Here is a 23,843-nt window from a genome sequence, read left to right on the forward strand (position 1 = left end):
CTCTAGAAAGTGAGCTTGGTGGTGAAAAATCCTAGACACAGAGCCTCAGATGTTTGAATCTCTAGTAGCCTGGGGGAGGTCAGTGCAGTTCTGCATTGCCCAGTCTATCGAAATTCAACCTCACTTCACAAAAGCTAGCAACCACAGGCCAGGTTTGTACCACTCAGTGAAAATGTCTTCATGGTATACATAGTACATATCTAATCAGCCATTTGCTTAGCTCTGAAGTACACTGCATCAACACAACTTATTATTTTTTAAAATTTCAGATATTTTATTCTTTATAAAATACAATGTAGAAGAGGCTTAAGAAGAGCTTTGCTGTGGGAAAGTGACATTTATAGTTTAATAGGGGTTCAGTAGCTAAGAAATGTTTTACTAAGAGCTAAAATCATGTGCTGACCCTTACTTCACATTAAAATGACCGGAGTTTGACACTAAGATGACAGCTGGTTAATAGCACTTGAGATTTTAAAGTGCTTGAGTACATGTAAATATTATGACTGATCTCCTAAGTGTGTTGGAAGATACTTCCAGAAATGCCCTTGTTGCAACAATTTAGTGCAGCCCCCAGTTTATCTTCTGCAATATTATTCTCAAAAAAAAAAAAGAATCTGCTGTATTCAAAGAACATAGATAGAATAACTGAGATTGTATAAATGACCCCTGTAAACAAAGGATGTATGTATTTTGTACTTCTCTTAAACTCTACTGTAAGAACATTGGATTTGAGTTGTCTCCTTGGATCACCTAAAAAATAATGCTTGAGAAGTAGACTTCTTTGTCTGTTTTATATACAAATATAACATAGCATTCCTTAGACTGTGTAGTAAACAGATTAATAACCTTTTGGTTGAGCTGGTTTAGTCACCATAAATGTACATGGCAAACCATTTAGTGTCCAGTGCTGTAAATGGTGAGCAGGAGACATCATTGTATTTTGTAACTCAGTGAAGTTTCAAAGAAAGAAGTGTCACCTGTTGAATTTAATGTACTTGAAGTGTTTTACATTTCTACTGGTCCCGGAGCTTTCTCGTGCTTTTTTACACCAAAACATTTTACAAAACATTTCAGGCAGTATAGCATCTTTCTTCTTTTATATTGCATAAGGTTTTGTTCTGAAAAAATGTACAGATTTGTGTAGAAATAATAATTACTTTCTGACAGAAGTGGACTGAAGAATAAGAAGTAATAAGACCAAATTGAATGTGGCCATTAAGGTAGGTTTTGAACAGGAACTAGTAAGGACACAAAACATAAGGTGCTCCCACCATTAGAAAATGCAGTAGGGAATTGAGAGCTGGATGGACTGAAGCTTGTTTTACTGGGAATTTGCACCTTGTAGGTGAATTGCAGGTTCCAACTGGAGCTTTTCCTGCTATGGCATAGATTATAACATAGTAGAACAAGGTGGTTCTACACATTGAAATGCATGCTTGCTTGGGCTGGTCTTAAGCATTTGTTTTGTCAGTGCTGGTTTTCAGTGGGTCCAGTCCCTGAAATGCTTATGTGAACACCAGGGCTGGTGTAGGGGAGAAGAGAAGCATGAGCAAGAAAGGATGAAGAAGGGGGAAGCTGTGACAGTCCCAACCAGAAGCAGCATTGGTTTTCCCAGTACTTTTGTTTGCCTGTTACCACTGCTCATGAAACTTAACCAGAAACCTTTATATATATATATAGATATGTATGTATTTTCAGGGAAAGATGAGCTTTAAAAGTGTTGATATTTGCAAGTTGATCCTTTAGTTGAGTTTGTAGGATTGGGGAAGGAGAAATATGTGGTGAATCAAACAGTGGAACTGCTGTATCAAGGAGTGTATCTTGAGTGGGCTTCTTGTATTATCTACATACACATCTGTCACAACGCTGTTGCCAGATCAAAGGTGGGGGGAGTTGTAGGGTACTAGTATGCTTTGATTTCCTAAAGATTCTTCCCCATCCTGCAGATTAGGGTGAAATTTGGGTGTGCTGTGAATGTAAGGAAAAAATCTGGCAAATATACATATTTGTATGCACAGAGAATGATGGCTTTTCTTTTTAAGGTAATTGGGCTGCCAGTGGGGGATACTGAAAGTAGGCTACGGGGAAGAGTCATAGGATTAAAAGACAGGTTAAGGCTGTGTGAAGAGTTGTGCAGTTTGAGAAAAGCACTTGCTAAATAATAATTTATTCTTTGTTTTCTGAAGTCAGTGTAGACTCAGACCTTTAAGCACAGAATCCAAAGGAAGGGTCCTATACCAAAGCTTGGTTACCTAGAAGGAAGTAAATTTAGTGGACTTACTGCCTGACCTTTCTCCAGTCATGCCATATATTTGGGAGTTAATGAAATCAAGTGGTGTAATACTCATTGCTTTTAAATGCCCAGTCACCTGGAGAATTTGTAGTTACCAGGGTAGGTCCTCAGGCACTACAAGGGAAAACATTCTCAGAAGTAGTGGACTTTTGGATCATATACACTTAGCAAAGTAAGTAGGATATTCAATATGATGATTACATCAGGCAAATAATGTACCTATGGGTGAACATAACACATAGATTGAAAGAAAGGTCTGCAACATCAAGGAATGCAACTCCTTTTGCAATGTATCCGTTTTGTGACATCCTGAGGCAGGGAAGCTGGCAGATAGTGGTGGTGAGGTTTTTTGTCAACTTGGAAGTGGAACAACTTGTTCTGGGGGGTTACTGGTGGGAAATAAGATGATACTGTGCTTAGTTGTACTTTATCTGCTTCAGGGGACTAAAGCATGTTGCTCTGAAGACAAAGTTGTGTAGAGTTTCCAGGGAAAGATCATAAACACCTTCAATTCAGCCAATAATCTTACTGACTTGGTACCACAGCCTGATTGATACTCCTTACAAGTATGACCAATTATTCATGTCATTGTAGTTAAAGATTCCTTCTTCCAGAAATAAGGGAGGGAGGGTATCTGCACAGATATTTAAGCAAGCAGTGCAAAGTAAGCATAAAGTGGGTCATGAGTAGATCTCGTTAACAAAGACATTTTGGACCAACAGTTGTTCTAGGGAGATGACAGTTAACTTAGTAGAAGTAGGTGTGGCCACAGTGACAAAGCCCACTTTTGCTTGGTTGTGCTTCACCTTTCACTGCTGCCTTTCACCTTTACTGGAGAAATGCGAAGGGAATCGGAGCCTGAGGTTGTGGTGAGGTGTTGTGCTCTAGTGCTGGTCACAGAAATAACAAACCCCTGCTTAGGGTTTGCTTCATCTCCTCTGCCTGAAGTCTAAATAGGAATTGCCTATAGATAAAATTTTAATTTGTACTTAAAAATGCTCTCATCTTACTTATGCTAGCATAAATAATCAATTGGATAATTGTAAGATAGAAACTAATAATGTTGTAACTGGATATATAGGTGTAGCTTTGCAGTTGTGCCTAGGTGCAGGGGTAACAGTAGTATCTCCAGAGACCTAGCTGCTGTTACAGTAGCCTATGCTGGAGAATCCTGCAAGACTAGTAATAGCAGGCAACTGTAGAAGCTTCTCATAGCCTTGAGGTGTGAGCAGTGGTTGCTCTTAGATGGATTGTTTTCTTGTCAGTGTTTAGAGAACTGCTTTGTTGTAGGAGCCAAGTTCCCATTGTGAGAGCAGGCAAGTGAAGAGCTTTCTTTCAGAGCTTTCAGGAAGTTGAAACTGATGTCAGAGCAAAATCTGGTATCCTTAATGAGCAGTTCAACTGCCTAGCAGGAAGTGAGCCATGTGACAATCCACAGATAATTTAAATTAACTTTTCGAACCTATATTTTCAACATGACCTTACCATAGCCAGCACCCTCCCCCAGCAACCTAAATAAACAAATTAGGCGCATAATTCAGTAAATAACAGCAGTTGTTTCAATGGGCAATGGCAATTTTCTGCTTAAATGAGTGCATGGGGAATGGTGCAGGGGAAGATTCAGCCCAAGGCTATTTAAAACTGTAAGGCCAAGGTAAGGGATTCTTTCACATTCTACCCACTACCACATTTTTTGCAGGAGAATTTATTGGGTAGGGAGGTGGTTATTCATGGCTTTTTTGGGGGGGGAAGGTTGGGTGTGGTGTTGTTGAAGCCATTCTTTTTTTGTGCACTACAAAAAAATCAGGCCTTTTTGGAGAAAGATGTAGCTAATGCTAACACCCCCTATCCCTTCAAATTACTGTCAACTGTAGCACCTTCTAAAGTCTGCTGTGTTTTGAGGTTGGCGTGCTTGGTTTTTTAGCCTCTGGCTAAAAATATAGTTAGTGAAGTCTAGTCTTGTGAATTAGTTAAGAGTGTGCAAGTAGCACATAATATTAACTAGCACACTGTCCACGCTTTAATTATGGACTAGCCTTAGGGAAAAAGACCTCTTCCCTAACTTTGTTTACTGTAATTACCATCTCTATCAGTCATTCAGATGTATGCTGAGTTTTAATTTTGCTGATTCCAATTGTGCCTCCGATTAGAGCCATGTGATCAAGGAAAGGGCTACATGACAGCATCCCTCTTTGAAAACTTCATTAAACACCTTGGTAACCACTGTCTCAAGGAAATCACTTTCAGTGAACCTGAATATAGCAAGACTGTAATCTATGCTGTGTTGTACCATCCGTGCTGCTACTGGCATCCCCTCATATTACAAAGGCACTGAATGCAAACTAGAACAGCCTGCTGGGAATTAGAGGTTATCAGTGTGAGCTGCTCTCCAGAACAGCACAGTTTATATGGCTCTTAGTCTGAAGCACAGACAGAGAATTCACACCTGGAGGAAGTATGAAGCCATTTTAGCTAGGATTAACTTGGGTGAATATGCAATGTGGGCAGCTTTCCACAGCACTTGTTTTTAAGGGACTGTTTAACACAATGGTGAGTTCCTGGACTGATTTAATGTGTGCATTTCCCCTGCAATACTCTGCGGAGCTCTGATGTATTGTGTAGGCATGTTGTCCATGCCAGAAATAGGGGTGAGAGGCAACTCTCAGGATAAGGAGAGGAGAACTGTTTCTTTTGGAAATACTGACTTGGGGTGGGTGGGTTTAATGGTTGCAAAGCCTGGCAACCTGATACTGAGAATAAACAAGAGTCTAATCACAGTGCTGGCGCAGTGCAAACATGGGATTATGAGTTACCTAAATCACAGAGACCATGGAATCAGCAGTACCCAGCACCTTCAAAAAAAAAAAAGTGGAGGTGTGAGAGATGCAAGTTAATCTGAAACAGTTACTGTAAGAAGCAAAGTTACACTGAACAAGTACCAAAACAAACTGTTTCAGGTCAGAATTGTTTCTCTGCTCTCTTTAAAAGTAAATAAAGCAACAGAAAACCCAGAGCCAAGTTCTTTTTCTATCAACTGTATTGCCTGACTGACACTGATTTTAAAAAAAATATTTGTAAGAAGAACCTCAAGATTTAATTTATTTTTATGTTTTCACACAATTCTTTTTCTTAAAATTCAGAGTACCTTGTACATGTTCTGCCTTTAGCTGTCATAAGATGTTCAGTTTTATTAATTTTTAAGACCACACATAATTTGCTAGATATTTTTCCAAGCATTTCTCAAGTGTGCATTATAGGAATGATTCACGCTATGGTAAGCTGTGAGTTTCAGTGTTTTAAGGATGGCTTTAACATTTCTTTTGTGAATTTCATTTTTCATTTCCAGCACCTGGCCTCACTGGAGTTGTTGGAGGGCGCCCCAGAGTGTAAGTGAACTCCTAATCATTGTTGCAATGTGTGATGTTAATGTGCCTACCACTCACCCTCACAAGCTTCCTCACCTTGAAACAGCGACCACAGAAGCAACTGGCCTTTCTGTTGCACACTATTCTTAACTTACAGCAAGGTAGTAGCAAGTGCTACAAGATATGTATGCATATAGTGAGGTTCCTTACTGAGTTACTGACTTATGAGTTAATTTAAGTCTCTGACCAGTTTGTAACAGTATTTGCTTAATGAGTTGTAGGGAGATTTCTAAATATGACTTTATGGCAGGGCAGTAGCTCAAGTATGTGCCAGTACATGCAGACTTCTGAACCAGGTTTCTCTTGTAGCTCCTAGTTTGGAATATGGGCACAGCAAACCTATGTCTGTAGCAGCCCATTACACCTAGAAATGTGAGGTCAGATGTCCCAGTTCCTATGAAGCTTTCATGTGTGGGTTTTTTTTTTTTTAATAAAATCTTACTTTCTTAATAAAACAAGGAGTTTTGACACTTCTCAGGTTTACCCCAATTGTTTAGAAAACCATTGCTAATAATGGCTAAACAGTGTTTAATTTCTCAAGTGCTTGTCTGGTGTACAAATAGTCTGAAGATGTATGATCCAACACTTCCACTAATTTCTGGTTAAATGCACTTAATGCATTTTGTCTTGTGTGTCTAGGTCTCCAGTCTTGAAGCCATTTTTCTTCCATTATCCTAAAAGCAATGTTCAGGTAAGACTTCTTAAAGTCTGCTCTTTTCTCTTTGAATTAATTTGAAAAATTCTGCTGACTCTGACCTTCTTTTTTCAGTGACTTTGAATCCTTAATCTGCAAAGTATTCTGGTGGCTTTCATTAAAAATACTGTGAGAGACTAATGTTAATAATATAGAATGTCTTACTACAGTTGAACTTGCCAACCTTTCGTTTTCAGTGCTGAGAATTTTGAAATATCTTGCATCAAAACTGAACTTCTCTTTTCAGGTTCCTAGAATTGTATTTCTACAGCACTGGAGAAGAGCTCTTATGAAGATAGTACATTTTTTGAAACTTAATGATCCCTCTTTAAAGAGGAAGCAATTGAGTGTTCATAGAGTTGGACATTAATCTTATGAGCCTGAACATGTCTTCTGACTTGTGTAATAATAGTTGTGGTTCAGAGGTTGTGGATCAGGTGACGAGGCAGTCCTAGGTGAGAAATCGGCGTAAGATGTAACATTGAGCTAGAGCCTTGCTACTTTTCCACCAGGCATGTATCTCTGTGTAGCTTGAAGTCTTCAAGATTAACTTGAAGAAACTGGTCTTACTGAAAACATATGATGTTTGGATCTTTCAGTACTGATCTCTGCTTTTTGAATGGCATCACAGACTTAATGCATCCTTTGGAGACTGCAGCCAAAAGGACATATATGCCCTTCTTTTTCTAAGGCTTTTACCTGGCTTTTAGCATTCATCTCATGTCAAAGCATCCTAATAATAATGCTTCTCAGTAACAACTTTCTTGCTTATTCCCAATCAAGAAAGTGGCCAAAGGCCAGAACATGGGGCTTTGTTAGACCACACGTAATGTGACAGGCTGGTGGTGAGGGCTTCATGAGCGCAGTGAGTGGAAGGGAGGAAGGAGAAAGAGAGAAAAAAAACAACCAAACAAACCCCAATTGATTAAAAAAATAACTCTGTAAAACAATTCTCAGTAATCAATTTAAATGTTCTAATAATTTCAGAAGACTGTTTACTTTTTAACATGCATACAGTGCTTAGCACAAGTTGCATAAATGTTACGTATTTGAGTCATGCTCTGTATTATTGGGAAATAATATAGGAATAATCTTACAGAGAAGATGCTACTTAGTTATTAAAACCATAAACTCTGCATAGTGGAAACCATTAGAAACACCCTCACCCTTCTTGTCATTTAAAGAAGCTCAAGTACTTATTTTTATTGTTATTTATATTTCCCTTTATACAAATGGGTTGTCTTTTCCAAGTTTAATATAAAATTATTATCTTTGTGGAAGTTTAGCCTAGCACTGTTTTGTTCATCAAATTAAATGTAAACTTACTAATTAGTAAGTCTGTGTTCCAGACTTGGTAAAATGCTCTTGAGGTAAAATAGTAACAGAATGTAGCAGGGAAAGCAAGCAGTGTCTCATCTGCTCTTTGTAATACAGAAAATCGAAATCCTTGCTCAAGGTAGCTAACCTGATGAATGAACTGACAGGCTACTAACAATGCCTTGTGACCTACCACTGTTGTACTGCAGTAATATTTAAGGTTATGTAAATAAGTGTGGTGTAAGTGATCAAAGTCCTTGATTCAAAGTTTTAGCCATGTATTTAACAGCAGGGGTCAAGCTAGAGATTAGAGTAAGGGAGGTATGAATTAACTGCTTTCCTCAACTGGAAGTTCAGTTACAAAGAGTCCAGTTGCTCAGGTCCAGCATTTGACCTCAAACTGGAAAAAACTCTGTAAGGAGATTTTCAGATACGTTGACGTTGCCACAGTGGGTTCTTTTGTTTTGTGTTTGATAACACTTTCCTGGGTGTCAGTTTAGATTCAGTATCTCATTTGTTGTTTCAGCTGCTCTTATGCAATTGTCCTCATTTTTAATCATAGATCACCAGTGGGTTTACAGTGCAAACAGTAGGTACTTCCCATGTTTTCTTCATATTTAAAAAACAACCTGAAAACTTTCCCTAGGGATAGAAATGCTAGGAAATCTACTGAAGGCAAGAGCTGCTCTTCTGAAATGTTTTTATTTTTTCCTCTTGCATAAACATTGGAGGCCTTTGTCAGTGTTAGCTATTCTCTGAGAACAAATTTAGAGGGCTAAGATGAATACAATTACCTTCCATCTATTGACAGCTGTACCTGGTAAGTGCTGCAGCTCAGTTGGTGTATGTTTTTTGCTGCAGCAGTGTAACCTGGTTGGATGACTGAGTCTTTAGTACTAGGAGTCCTCCAGTGCTGATGAAATGGATGCAGTGAATTTTTTCTAGATGGTTGTGCTGTGCTATTTAGCCAAAGAAACCTTTTACTTACATCTGAAGTGAACAGCCCCACGAGGTAATGAAAAATCAGACTTGACTGTATTTTTTCAGAACTCTTCGGTGGTGGAGGTAAAGACAGCTCATCATGCCAGATGAGAACAGCATGGCATTTTTTTTCATCTCCACATAAACCCAGAATATCAATATTTATTTTTATAGGCTGTTTTCACAAAATTTATTTAAAGATTAATTTAGCATCCAAAGAGAAGCCTGTCATAAACAGGGACAGTGAAGGGGCTTATGGAAGAACTGGAAGCTTTCAGGTTTTGGGATCCAACTGTCCAGGGCTGTGACACAAATTCCATGTGGTGCTGCTGTGTATACTGGGAGATGGAAAGAGAGATTTGTCTTCATTTAAAACAAAACAAAAAAAAAATGCTAGAGCTTTTCTTTGATTTCTGTACTTTTTATTTTTTCTCTGCATAAATATTTCTTTCAGGTGTGTAATGGACCATTGTTGTGACTTGAGAGGGACACTATTTTACCCTGAAAATATGCCAAATCAATACTTTGAACAAATAAAGCACATTTCTCATATTGCACTGGATTTCTGATTTGGCAGTTTGAACATGCATGTGTTTTTTCCAGATCAACTTATTTTTAAATGGGCAACATGTTGAGTCATTTGAGGAGGATCTCACATTTACATCAGATGAAGTGGTTTCATTTGATCCACCTAAGATAAGCAGTGAATTGAAAGGTATGTTCCTCTTTTTACTTGTGAATGTATCATTCGCTGTCTCTGTTCTGGAAAAATTAGTTTGTGAAATATATTGTACCTTTTCATATTTTTAAGACTTAAAAGCTGCTTTTTCTTAGAGGGATGTGTAGTATAAAAGGTATTAAGTCTATAGCAAGCAAGTGGATTTTTACTAAAAAACCCTGAGTCTTAAACACAACTGAAGACACTTGAATGGCTTTGCATTAAAGCATGGTTTCAATGTATACCACAATCTTACTTTGTAATCCTGGAAATAGTTTGGTTTATTTTACATCAAAATAGCTGCATTCAGAACTGAAGACAGACTTACAGAATAATACTTAGCATTTACATAACTAAAGCTTGGCCCTATTTGATATGGCAGCCTTCATAAAATGAGTAAGAATGGCATCAACCTGGAACCTGGTGACTTTTAAAGAAAGCACACTAGGCTAATGATCCAGCATGGTAATTCCTGGGTTGCTGTTCAGATTTGTGTAATCAAATTCTCTGAAGAAAGAAAAGAAGCTTGAGAATAGCAAACAAATGAGCTTCTGAATGGAGCAGGCCAGGATGTCTGCAATGAAAAGGAAATGTTCAGATTTGTTCATAAAAGCTAGGAGCTAGGTTATGGATTACTGAAAGTGCTAGACATTTGAAGATTTTTATGTTCTTTCTAATGGCAGAACTATATGCAGTGTTTCTTAACGTATAGCACACTTCTGTTTTGGTCCAAACAGAGTCTGTACCTTATTCTTACTCGTGAGAGAAATGAGAGAATTAATTTATAGCTGTGGAAAGAAATTTTCAAATCTAAAGCTGTACAAAAAGATTGTTAAAGCATTAGTAATACTAATGCTGAAAGAGTAATTAAGGTGTTTAAGTCTGTGTGCACTTGAAAAATCAATGTGATAAAGGCACTAATATGTTAAGATTTATTGTGACTTCCAGGTGTAGGTGAGTAGTATTTCTCAAAACTGGTAATGGAATAATGTAAAGGCTAATTATATGTTACTATAAAATGTTCTGTATCTTGTAGAGAGAATTTTTTAAATATATGTATGACTATTTGCCATTTGAAAGTCACTGGTACTAGATGTCTGAATGCCCTGTATGAGTTCATTTTCCTCATCTATTAAAATATCTCTTCAATGCAGGGATTTGTGGGTGGCACAGAAACAAGTTACTCTTCAGTATGTTTTCAGCCTTCATGGCTGTTGCAAATCAAACGTCACACCAAAATCTCTGATACCTGGGAGTTCCCAGGAGGGCAGTGGGGCATTTACATCATCAAACTGGGCAAATGAAGGAATAGGAGGCCACTGTTCTGTTTAAAGGGGTTAGCAAAGGTACTGGTATTTTTTTCAAGGTGACTAAAATGCTAAATATTGGAGAAACAAAAAAATATTAGACTTCCCATTGCCACCTGAGGGACAGAAGAGCTCCTCTGGTTCTTTTTCCCGAGAAGGGTCTCTAAACTCTTGTCCTTAGTTGTAAATAGCAATGTTTTCTGTGTATGACTAAATACTTACCTACTTCTGTGGCTTAACGCATGGACAGCATGGATGTGAAATGGGCAAATGGGTTAGACTGTAAAAGGAGTAACTTCTGCTAAAACACATTCTGTCAGCATTTAGTAAAGAGGGGGGGAAGTATTTTCCTTAGTTTCATGGTTATCTCAAGTGTGAGGGACTGTTAGTTGTCTTTGAATAGATAAGAGAAATATGTGAAAATGGATTTAGAAAATGCTGCTAGATGTGGTTCTGGGAGGGTGGAATTTGAATTTACCATTTGCCCTAGCTTTGAAGGGAATTCTTTCGTAGATTTGTTTAAGATGTTTATTAAAAGAAAACAATTTCCTGATAAACAGATCATGAAAGATAAATCAATTAGGGTAATAATAAATGAGAACACCAGAACACTGTCTTGAACTGGGTTTGTTTAAAAGGAGGCTGTCTATGTAAAATGTCTGATGGAGGAAAGACTTCTACAGCTTATACGGTTTAAACATTGTCATAGTTCAACCTTTTGAAGAAGCGGGATGTTTCTTCTTGAACTGTGGACTGAATTAAATTATTAAAAAGACTGTGATTTCTGTGGCATGTGAAGTGTGGTGGTCTGTTTCCAAAATGAACCACGAGTGTTAGCTGGACTTATTTTGAGATCCTCTCCCAATGGAGAGTTTAATCAAAAATATGGTTTGGTAGTTAATTATATTTGCATTTTCTGAAAAGCTTCATGGCATATTTTTGCTTGCATCTTTCATGGAGTGAACACGGAAAAGGGCATCAAGCTCAAAGCAAACCTCCTGTGTCAACTCTTTCATTGTATGCTTTCACTATTTGAAATTTCATACTACCATGACTTGGTATCAATGAAGAACTGCTGTGCCCGACTAAACTGTAATCACTCTTCCAGCTCATCTTTGACAGTAACACGTTGTAAAACTTTTAGGTCTCCATGAAAGCAGTTTAACACTGGTAGGTTGTTTTTTGAGGTGTGGGTTGATGTTTTCTTTCTGATTGAGCTGTGCCAGTAGAAGAGGTTGCTGTGGTGAGCGCTGGTTATTCATTACTGGTTTTCCTGTTATTGCCATTCAAATGTGACAGCGAAGTCACTCCTCTGTTGCCTGATCTGCTTAAACCAAATGAGTACCATGAGCTAAGATGCACACTGTGTCATGCTGCAAAGAGGCCTTTTTGTCATCGACAGTATCTCCCACCCCATACCCAAACGGACTTTTGGGATCTGTCCAGCTGTCACTGCCCAAGACTTGCAGCCTCTCTTTCTGATAGGGACAGTGAAAACTGCAGGCAGTAGGATTTGGACATAGTTTGTTACCCAGCTTTGCTAGAGCTTTTCAGGTCAGCCTGACTTATGCTTGAGGAGTCAGCACTGTAAGGCAGGAGGGAGTTGGAGGTAATGTTACCTGACCACCTGATGCAGTTCATGGAGTGTGTATCTACTTCTGACTTAATAGTAGGGGCGCTTAAAGTGTGATTTAAATTAAACTTACCACAACATTAATTTTGTTCTTAAGTATAATTTAAACATTCACTTGTATCTTGAGGGTGAATTTAAATCAGTACAGTTATACGTCTAAATACAGTCTGCATTTAGCCAGCATTTACAGCATCACATCTTTATTTGCCACACCCCTTTCCATCATCTACCAGCAGTCCTGGCTGAGTGGGGAAGTGCCACATGACTGGAGGCTGGCAGATGTTACACCCATGTATAAGAAGGGTCAGAGGGCAGATCCAGGAAACTACAGGCCTATCAGTCTGACCTCAGTGCCAGGGAAGATCATGGAATGAGTCATCTTGAGTGCTACCACACAGCACATGCATGACAACTGAGGGATCAGGCCCAGTCAACATGGGTTTATGAAAGGCAGGTCCTGCCCAACGAACCTGATCACCTTCCATGACAAGGTGACTTGTTTAGTGGATTAGGGAAAGGCTGTGGATGTAGTGTACCTTGACTTCAGCACAGCCTTTGACACTGTGTCTCACAGCATTCTGCTTGAGAAAATGGCTGCCGCTGGCCTGGACAGGTGCAGCCTCTGTTGGGTAAAAAGCTGGCTGGATGGCCGGGCCCAAAGGGTGGTGGTGAATGGAACAAAATCCAGCTGAAGGCCAGTCATGAGTGGCGTCCCCCAGGGCTCAGTCCTGGGTCCAGTTCTGTTCAATGTCTTTATCAATGGCCTGGATGAAGGGATTGAATGTTTGTGGACAATGTGAAGCTGGGAGGAAGTGTTGATCTTCGTGAGGGTAGGAAGGATCTTCAGAGGGCTCTGAATGGGCTGGATTGATGGGCTGAGACCAATGGAATGAGGTTCAACAAGGCCAAGTGCAGAATCCTGCACATGGGACATAACCCTGTGAAGCGCTACAGGCCTGGGGAAGACGGGCTATAAAGCTGCCTGATGGAGAAGGCCCTGGGGGTGTTGGTTGACTGCTGACTGAATATGAGTCAGCAGTGTGCCCAGGTGGCCAAGAAGGCTAATGGCATCCTGGCTTTTATCAGAAAGAATGAGCAGGTCCAGGGAAGTGATTGTGCCCCTGTACTTGGCATTGGTGAGGCCACACCTCGAGTACTGACCCTCACTACAAGAAAGACATCGAGGCCCTGGAGTGTGTCCAGAGAAGGGCAACCGGGCTGGTGAAGGGGCTGGAGGGCAAACCTTACAAGGAGTGTCTGAGGGAACTGGGGTTGTTTATCCTGGAGGAGAGGAGGCTGAGGGGAGACCGTATTATCACCGCCTACAGTTACCTGAAAGGAGGTTATAGAGAAGTGGTTGTTGGTCTTTTCACCCAAATGACAAGGTGATAGGATGAGGGGGAATGGCCTCAAACTGCACCAGGGCAGGTTCAGATTAGACATTAAGAAAAAATTCTTCACCAAAAGGGTTGTCAGGCACTGGAACAGGCTGCTCAGGGAGGTGGTTGAGTCACTATCCCTGAATGCGTTTAAATGAGGGGTAGGTGAGGTGCTCAGGGATATGGTTTAGTAGTGGACAGGTACAGTTGGACTCAATGATCTCAAAGGTCTTTTCCAACCTAGTGATTCTGAGTGGGTCTCCCTAAAGTTAAAACCAAACCCACAAAGTGAGCACAATAGTTGATATCCTCAGCAGAAGCAGTAACAACACAGAAAAGTTCTGATGCATTTTCATATAATGGATTTACAAGATGGTCTCCTTTATTCCTTTAAATCCAGCCGTGTTTAACCCGCCGTGCTGCAGTTCTCAGTGGCAGGCCGTGAGCTGTAGCGCCAAGCGAGGGCTCCGCTTCTCTGCTCCGAATGTTCCCCCTACCGGTGTCCCGGGGCAGCGAGGGGGAGAGCGGCCGCTTCTCTGCGGGGGTGCGGACAGAGGAGAAGGGGAGCTGTGGGAGAGCAGTCTGCATGTGAGTCGGGAGGGTAGGCGAGTGCTGGAGATGCTGGGACTGAAAAGCGAGGGATGCCTGGTGAGCTGAAAGGGCCGTGGGGAAGGAAGTTGGGTCAGAAGCAAAACTGGCTGGACGTTGCTAGATTGTCACTGCTTGAGAACTGGGATATAACCTATGCTCTGTGTTTCAGTGTTAAGCTGCTCCCAGAGAGTAACTTAAACTCGCTGGTAAAGCGAGTGCTTCATCTCTTGCATTGGGGAGCAAACGAGATGGTGACAGCCCACTACTTTTAGTAATCTACAACTGCAAGAGGTCTGTGCTGTGTAACTTAATGGATCCCACAAGACAGAATTTCTGAATTTGAGCAGGAGTGGGTTTGCTTTTTTTCTGATAAATGGATAAAAATAATACTGACTATAAACTTTTGTTCGATGAAGTTCAACAGTCTTTCTGTTTGAAAGTCAAATAGTCACACATTGACAAGTTGAATTAAGATTTGCTTCCTCTAGAGCATGCGTTTATGACCTTTTCTTGCATAATAATGATATATTTACAAAATCAGTAATTTAGAAAAAACAAACTTGGGTTTCTTTAAAGCAACTGAATAAGTAACTTACTACAGTGTGTATGAAGGCGAGACATGCCGAGAAGACACTCAAGATTTATAAATTCTGTAGACATTATCAGAATAAATAGATATTAGAGAATTGACAGGACAGTAACTATATTTTCCACCTGCACTGGAAGCAGAGATATGTGTGTCAAAAGAACGAAAGCTGTCAGCTTGTCAAGAAGTGAAAAGTAGCTGCTATGTCATCTTCAGAGATACCATATTGCTAAGACCAAGGTGAATGTCTGTATTCAGAGGTGGTGGAAGAGTATATGTCTGGCACAGGTTCAGCTGTAGAAAGGTAAAAGGGCTTTTGGAGATGATGTAGGAGGGATCAATTTGTAACTTTTGGCTCCCAGCCTCACCTCTTTTGGTTTTCTGGGTGTTCCTATGGGAAGAAAGCTTTAGAAATGTTTTGAGGAGTACTACAAGCTTTGCAGAAAGTATGCCCTGAATATGATGGCTACTTCTTCAAATTCATAGCTGTCATTAACATGTATTCATTTTTTATTGTGTAGATCTGCCAAGTGGTCCCCATACTTACCGCTTAGAGGACCTTGCCTATACTAGAAGTGGAGACAAAGGCAACTCTGCAAACATAGGTACTTTTTTTTCTTGCTTTCTGAAGTGATGTAAGATTTGCTCTACTTGATTTTTTTAAATCTGTCATATCACTGGATTTTCTTTTTTTTTTTTGTCTATGTGCTGAAACAGGAAAAAAATGTTTCTAAACCAAGGATTTTTACTAATGAGATATCTGTAGTTTTCTGTTTAGCAGCTGTTGAAGTCTGAGATACTAAGAAAAAATACCTGCATGTCATACCACAAAGAAAAAACTTTGTTTAGGGTTGTAAAGTCAAGCTCCCCAAAGTTAAGAAATGCCTTTTTAAGGTTTCCTTTACACATTAGCTGCTACTCCTGCATGTGTATGTTAAGTAGTATGAACTCTTGGTTGTCTGATCATCTCCATTCTAATGTGAATGGCTAAAACATTGCAGTGTCAGGAAGCACTAAAGTTGTCCTTGCATGTAAGAGAATGTTTTTATTATGTTGTTAATCCAAATGGTGTGTTTCAGTGTGCAGTCTCTTTATGTTGATTGTGCTGCTTCTTGCATTGTTTAATAATTCCTTCTATTCCTTACTTCTGCATGCAACAATTGGCTCTCTTGTTGGAAGATGAGAGCGTGTGGTGTTCAAAGCTCAGTATGAATTAAAGGTGCGTTTGGGATTTGATTTGCTATTAGCTGTCATGCTAAAACTGATGAGTTTTGATCATTTATACTTAGGAATATAGTTTTCTTGTCCTTGTTAGTGAAACATTTTAGGGTTGAAGAATGAAGGAATGTTGATTTATTTTTTTTTCTTCCTTCCCCATGGCTAACTACTTCTGCAATGTAGCATTGCCAAATCATGAATGATGCATAGCTAATAGATTTCCTCAGATACAGAGACACTACCACAGTGTTGAGAAACAATAACAACAATGAACTTGACCTCTAATTTACCTTTGAAGTCCACAGATACAAAGATCCCTGTGACACAAATCTGCTTTCCTGATCCTGCTGTGGAACTTCAGCTTCAGCATAAAGTTACCTGAAGCTTATGAAAGCACATTTACAGCAATAAAAATGTAACCGTGACTTCTCACACTTATGTCAGGATCTCATGCAAGGAGTGGGGCAAGGACCAAACTTTCAGTCACCAATCATGCCTTGTTATGGTTAATTGTGATTATTTCTCTAAGTATTGCAAGCTGTTCAGGGGAAGAGAACTGCTTTTGGGTTGTTTCTTGTGATGATGATGATGTTCTTTAGACATCTTTCAGTGGCTGGGACTGTTTGCAGCCACAAAAGGTCCAATCATCACTTAGTCTGGGAGCATTCTTTCATGCTATGGTCCACACTACTTCTCCCCTGACAGAGGGAAAGCTGGCATACTATTGTTTTTTATTCAGGAGCTCATTAAGGAGGATCCACATGTACAGTTTGAGTTAGAGGAGGATCTCAAATCAGTTTTGGAAGGATAAATACAAACTGACTTTAACAGCACCTATTCCAACTAACACCAGTTATACCTAACAGGTGTGATAGCACGGCATCCCCTCTACTATCCATACCTAAAGAAAACTTTAACATCTCAAGCTCTGGAGAATTACTTCCAACACCTTTTAGAACGAGAAAAACCTGAAGAAGAGCTAGTGACAAGGTGAGTAGCTTGGTGCTCAGTCCACAGTTGTGCATGGTAGATACATGATGGTATCAGAAGTTATCTTAATGTATATTAACATAAAGATTGAAAACGTGTGTTTTGTATTCAACATTGTATCTTTCCTTGCTTTTCCATATAACTTGAGCAATAATTGGAGAAAAAGAGCATGAATTTGGGGCTCTCCTGAAGGTGGACAAAGGCAGTGAATCTATCTAGTGAAGGCATTCCCAGAATTAGGGTATTAGTGTTGGGACTACTCCTTTTGATTTGTTCCAGTACAGAATGTCTCTACAAATAGAAATAACTTCTAATGTCCTTCAGGAAATGTATCTTTCTGTTGGTTTTTAACCATTTGGAGACTTGAGGAGCCATAGTAACTGATGCTTCCTAAGCCTCAGAACCACTGCATACCTGGGAGTTTGAAATCCCTAAACCACCACCAGAGAATAGGCTGGAGCCAAAACTTACCTGATCAGCCATCAGAAGTGTGCCTCATCCTAACCCCATCTCTGCAAAACACTTCAATCTGTATGAAACTCACTCATTTTAGAAAAATTATTCCTTTGAGCACCCCACTCTTGTCCACTTTTTTGCCCCATATGCCAAGGCAGAATTTACAGAAAGAAAACCCTACAGATAATTTTGCTTTCTAAAACAGAGAATACGTCCTAGACTGGATGCTTTTACCTGGTATTCATATGCAAAATAATATTCTGTACCAGTAGACAACATATGTAACTTCTTTGTTTTCATGGAGTCTTCAGCTGATGTTCAGGCTCCTTTCTGGGTATTTGCAAATAAGACATATATCACACTCGTAGCATGAGCTAATGGAGCTCATTTTCCTAAGTTTGTCTAGCCAGCAAATTCTAAACCTCTGTCTCTTTTTAAAAACAAAAGCTTAATATTGCAACAAACCATTCAGTTTTCTAAAACCTATTTTGATAAAGTCAGTAATTCTGCAAATATGGAGATTCTGCTAAAATCATCATGTATTTCCATGGGTGATGCATCAGCTGGTAAGTGTCTCTTTATTTGTTCAAAGAGCTTGAGTCAAGTGCAGCTCAAACCTCAGAGTTTGGAGTTATTTTAACCCCTGATCTTTGAGTTGTAAGTTCCATTTTTTGTCTTCATAAGCAGCTCAGTGCAGATTTCACTCTGTTTCCTAAGTGCTAACAAATCCATGTAATAAATTGTGATACTAAGAAATGTAATTGAGTTTCCCATGAAATAGAGCAGAGAAGGGAAGAATGAATGTCATGCCTCTTAATGATACTTCTAGAAACTGATTCATTGTTGTTCCTTAATGCTGTTTATGTTCATAAATAGAAGTTCAAATTTACTGTGTCTGGATGAAGCCAATTTATTTTGATTAATTAGATTATCTGTTCCTGGGTTTGGCTTCCTTTAATGATGTGATAATGGAGCTCTGTGCGTGAACTGAAAAACTACTGGGGAAAAAGAATAAATCCTTTTGTGGAAATATTTAGGATTATAAGGATTATGCTCATGTGCTTCAGATTGTATAGTTTCTTTTAAATTTGTTGTTGTTGTTTTAACTGTCATAAAGAGCTACATTGCTCTTTCATTTTCCTTCATTTCCTTTATTTAAATTGAGTGGTTAAAATATATATCCCCCCCCTTGTTTAGAGTACCTTGTTAACAGTTAATCACAGGGGGTTTTGGGCATAGGAGTGATGCATAAGCTCAGCATGAAAGATCAGACCGATTTAAGTGAGGGTAAGGAAGAGATGGTCATGTTCAGATAGAAGTTTGCTCAAAGTTTAGAAAGGGACTCCCAGTTTCTTAAATGGGGACTGGTACCATCATTAAAAATGGCATCGATGCTGTAGGAAGATGAGTAGCTAAATGATCATACTGCATGTCAAAGGGTTGGAAGTTTTTGTCCTTTTAGCCATCTTGCTCTTTGTTACTATTAGGTTATCTGGTGTCTTGTGTACAAGCCTCTTATTAATTGAGACCTGATAATCTTAAAACACAGCAAGAAACTTTTCACTTAGTGATATTAGGTCAGTCGTGAGAATGTGCTAGTTTCATGTGAAATATGGTTATTTCCTTTAAGAATATTCCAAAGATCAGAAATAATAAATGACAGCTGACTACTTAAGGGATATTTTCACTATATGCTGAAGAAATGTGGATACTGATGCTTCTAGGTTACTCTTTTTTGGCATGTATATTTATTATGAGTGGAAAAAAATTGTTTCTTTACAATATGTCTCTTCTAGCTTATGGGTTCAGTTCCTGCTTTTTTGTGATGAGAGGATTCCTATTTTTTACTTGATTTAAATACACTAAGCAATTTTTGTTATTTCCATGTGGCTTTAACAGGAAATTCACAGGGAAACCTGACTTCTTTGAATATGTACAGACAGCACTTTAAAGGAAGTAGTTAAGCAGGCACCCCATTGAGCATAAGCATAGGAGTTCAGCTAGAACAGTGAATTTTCCTTGGTTTATTGGTTTCTGTCACAGCCTTAGTATTCTTTGAAGGGTTTATTTGTTTTCTCTGCTTTTAAAAGCAGCTCTTAAAACTTTTGATAAATATTATCCAATTGTATAATTCTTCTTCCTTTTAGATCTCAGTAAATTAAACTTGAATTGTTTGATTATGCTGGGTAAATGCATGCCAACACTTTAGTTGATATATTGTTGCTTCTTCAGGCTACTCTAATGATTATTACATTTTGGGTTTTTTATATTTTTTTGTGCACGAAATAATTTGGATGTTCAGATGCTTCAAACAGGCCTTAAAATATTGAAAATGCTGCTCTTTATATTTGCTTTTGTAATCCTAATTTCAGCTCGAGTTGTATCGCTGTAAATATTTCTTTAAAGTACTTGAAGTGAATGTGCTGTTCTGTGATGTTCCAAAGTAATACGCTGCTTGTATTACATACTCTCTCTGCCAGAATTACAGCAGAAAGTTAAATTCTTCCACTGTATGTCATCTGCTTCAGCTTTTGTATGCTATTAATTTCTCTCCTATTTTTTTAAAAATGAATTATTTTCATGAAAACTCTAAGTATTAGTTTCTGAAACACATATTCCATTAGTCTAGATATGTCGGAGAAAATCGTTGCATGGATGTCTTTGCCAGTTTTTCAGGGTGGAATTTACCATGTGGAATTTTGGTAGACCTCTAGCTATCATGGTACATGGTTATTGGCATGGTTATTGGGTCCTTTGATCCTGCTATGTAGCTGGTTATGCTGTCAAATTTAGTAAGTTATGTAGGAGACTTACTGTGGAAATGGCTTTATTCTTCATGTTCCTGTTCTCAAGTAGAGCAGTCTTGCATTAATGGAACTTCACTGTGTTCTCCATGGATTTGCCCTTAGGCATAATAATGTTGCCTAGCAGCTCATTTTCAAGGGAGGTAACACCAGTTTTCTTAGTAACAACTAATAATGTTAATACAGAAAGTGTGGTGATGAAAGAGTGGATGGAACAGTGAAAACTTCTTGCCTGGGAGACAGACACTCCATGACTGCCATGTGCAAGAGTGTAACAAGAACTGAAGTGTTTGCCAGGCTGCTCAGCAGAATCGTAGACTGACCACATCTCCTTCCAAGAAAGGTTTGGGTCATCATCTGCCCAAGATACAGAACTGGGAATATCAGCAACAGCCATAACTTTCACAGTGCTAAAAAGGAGCTGGAAAAGATGAAAACTCAGTGTGACAAGACTGGCAGTACAAGAGCACTGCAAGAAATTCCAGCTATTTTGGAGGGCAGGTTTGAAGAATCTGCCCCAAACAGGTGACCATCAGATAGATGGCTAAGGAAAACGAGGTGTCTTTGGAGGAAGCGTGACTTTGGTTGCAGCAAACATCTGCAGACAGAGCAAGAATTGGATATCCTCTTTCTCAGTTATTCCTCCTGTCTTGTGGATGTTCTGATTAAATCCTTTCCTATGGAACAAAAAAAAAAAGGGAAAGGTATTGAGTCCTTAGACAAAGAAAGTATTGGAGGAAAGCAGAACCAAAGGAAAACAAGAAAAATTAAGGAGACAAAATACTGAAAAACCATGCAAGGAGAAGTGAATGGAAATATGCTATAGACCTATTTTTGGAATTTGAAACAACTTGGTTAGGAAACCAGAGCCATTTGCCAAATTTCTAGAGAAGTTTCCAAATTGGATGTGCACCAGTCAAAAGCAAGGATGGAAAAATGCTTACAGTGGCAATGGAACAGAAAAATGGGTCTGTCTAGCTAAAATAAAGTTTTATCTGAACAAATTATGAGGCTCCAAGAAAGCATTGAAATGTAGCTCTACTCTGAATTTGTTATAAAATTGTCTGTAGTTGGTCGTAAGAGTTTGATTTAGTGACTCATAGTTACTTCTCAGCAGTAAAGAGGATGCCTTCTCAATTAGCAGGCAGCCTTTGTTAGCAAAAATGAGCTCCAGGAATAGAGTGAGTGTATTTTTTCAGAATCAGAACTGGCAAATACTAAAGTATGTCCTGTAGCCTACTGCTCTCTGAGTTCATATTGGATCTTGAATCTCTTGCCTGTGGAGCTTTCTATATGGGCTTTAACTCCTAGAGAGAAAAAAAAATATGTAGAAAACCTCATTAGAAGTGAATGAGGTTTGAAGTTGAATAAAAAGAGTATTGCTACTTTATGGTCCTACTTTAAAACTATTAAGAACTGTTGATTTGGAGAAATGGAAAGGAGTAAGAAGGTAGGGAAAACACTGAGTTAGTCTTCAATTAACTTTTAGGCTTGACTACCCAGTGGGATGCCATCAGAAGCATGAAAGTTTTACACACTGTCTTTTGCTTGATGTTCTGTCCAAGTGTTTCTTACAAAATCTCCTGAGAAACAATGTGTAGGTTTTCTTTTGCAGGTATGAGCTGCCAGGAATCCATGGATTAAACTTTGTTCTGAAGAATTCCCTTGGTGGTGGTGGCATAGCATCCCTAAGAAGTGACCCACAGGCATGTATCAAATCATTGATTTTAATGTAGTTGTCTCTTACTGCTATGTATTAGAGTCTCTTTGTAACCAGCTTTTGGGGTGGAACTGTAAACGTGTGGGTTGGACTCCGTTCCTTTTAATTTCCTGTTAATGTGCATTGTCTACTGTGTTGTTTTCAAGCCTTAAAACAATTCAAGCAAGTAGAAAGTTGCTGTGAATCTGAAGCTAACTTCTTTGCAAGTATACAATTAGAGTATTAGAAATCTGAATATTAGTATTTGAAACATCTAAACCTGGAGAACGCATAAAGTGGCAATCCCCTGGCTACATCAAAGCACAGTTCTGACACCACAGGCTGAGAAGTGGTTATGAGTACAAATCTCAACATAGTCAAGAAGACCATTCACAGCACAGGATGATGCTGTGTATGAATTAGCAGAATTAAACCCAAAATAAACTTATTTTAGCTCTAAGTTCCAAATAAATTGAAGAAACTATTCAATCTGTTCAGGTTTAGATCCTTCAAAACTCAACTGTATAGTTTTCTCATGTAATTGATTCACAAGTGAACCAAATAAATGGGAAAGTTAAGTATAACTTCAGCTAACCTAAAATCCAGGACTTGATAAAACTCACCCAGAATTTATGTATATGTATTATGTCAAGAGAAATACTTACAAAGCTTAAACATGATGAATTCTTACACTGATTATAGGGAAAAATACCCTAATAAAATGATTTTTAAAAACTTTATTTACAAATGTGATCTATTTAGACAGTGAAATGAAATGTTGGTTTGTTTTCCTACAGGGTAAAGCACTTGGACAGATGCTGTTGGATTTCCAGATTAAAAATGTTCCTGACTTAAAATCACTGATAGAGTAACAGGTGTTTAATACATATGCTTTGAATACTGAGTGGTATAAAAACATGTTATAAACAAGAACTGGTTTCTTGAGTGAGGTTTTTTAAGTCAAAGAGTAGAAGTTAGTGACAGTTTTCTAAGAGGCTCAGCTATATGTCACAGATTAGCAAATGTTTTGAGTAATACCAGACTAATAGCTTTGTCTGACTGATGACATTTCCTGTCTAGATAATACATTGGATGAAGAATTAATTTATTTCCTGTAAAATAGAATCACAATGCAACATAATGTTTTGTGAGACAAAACAGTCTTTGTTTCAGGATGGTAATTACTTCCTGTTCAGTCCATGTCTCTCTTCCTTCTCTCCACCTGTATTTGAAAATTAAGTGGCCCGATACAGTTGAGCTCCTGTCGCTGTGTTTCTCCTGCGCATCACTAGGAAGTCAGCACTGGCTGGTACTGGGAAGCAGCTTTCCCTGGTGTTACTGTTACCGAGTGGCTGGTGAGAAATGCTGACCTGCAGTGATGACCCACCAAACTTCCAGCACTTTGTCTGATTATTGACAGACTTCTTAGAGTTTGTCTGACTCATCAAACCTTGGTTAGAAGCACAGAAAAGCTGTAACTCGTATATCTTGGTGTGGGGATAAATTTGAAGATGAGGTAAGGAGAGTGCTGTGAGCTGGTCTGCCTCCTTGTGCTCTCTTGTGATGGTGCAGTCCTGGCAGGGAGGAAGGGGACCGGGTGGTGGAGTGATACTCAGTTTCTTTCGGGGCTGTTAAATTCTCTTCCTGTGCAGCAGGGCCCTGCCCAGAATGAGTTCATTTGGCTGATGCTTGCGTTGCCCTTCCCACAGAAAGGTCTGTCTGCTGCTGTGAAGGCATGTCGTGTTGACTGCA

The 23,843-nt window shown here is 39.0% G+C and overlaps 1 protein-coding gene across 1 annotated transcript in view; it reads left to right on the forward strand.

The window, feature by feature from the left end:
- LOC311191168 (uncharacterized protein) overlaps window positions 1–23,363 on the forward strand; it is a gene marked incomplete at its 5' end in the record, with an annotated part of 57,926 nt that extends 34,563 nt beyond the window's left edge. Inside the window, 7 exons of the mRNA XM_084263267.1 lie at window positions 5,640–5,679; window positions 6,358–6,409; window positions 9,314–9,425; window positions 15,446–15,529; window positions 17,009–17,132; window positions 22,008–22,098; window positions 22,889–23,363. Coding sequence (XP_084119393.1) covers window positions 5,640–5,679; window positions 6,358–6,409; window positions 9,314–9,425; window positions 15,446–15,529; window positions 17,009–17,132; window positions 22,008–22,098; window positions 22,889–22,963 — 578 coding nt within the window. The 3' untranslated portion in view covers window positions 22,964–23,363. The remainder of the gene's footprint in view (window positions 1–5,639; window positions 5,680–6,357; window positions 6,410–9,313; window positions 9,426–15,445; window positions 15,530–17,008; window positions 17,133–22,007; window positions 22,099–22,888) is intronic.
- Window positions 23,364–23,843: the final 480 nt, after the last annotated feature.

This window comes from Gallinula chloropus (assembly GCF_964237585.1).
Source record: "Gallinula chloropus genome assembly, chromosome: 4".
NCBI classification, from domain to species: domain Eukaryota; kingdom Metazoa; phylum Chordata; class Aves; order Gruiformes; family Rallidae; genus Gallinula; species Gallinula chloropus.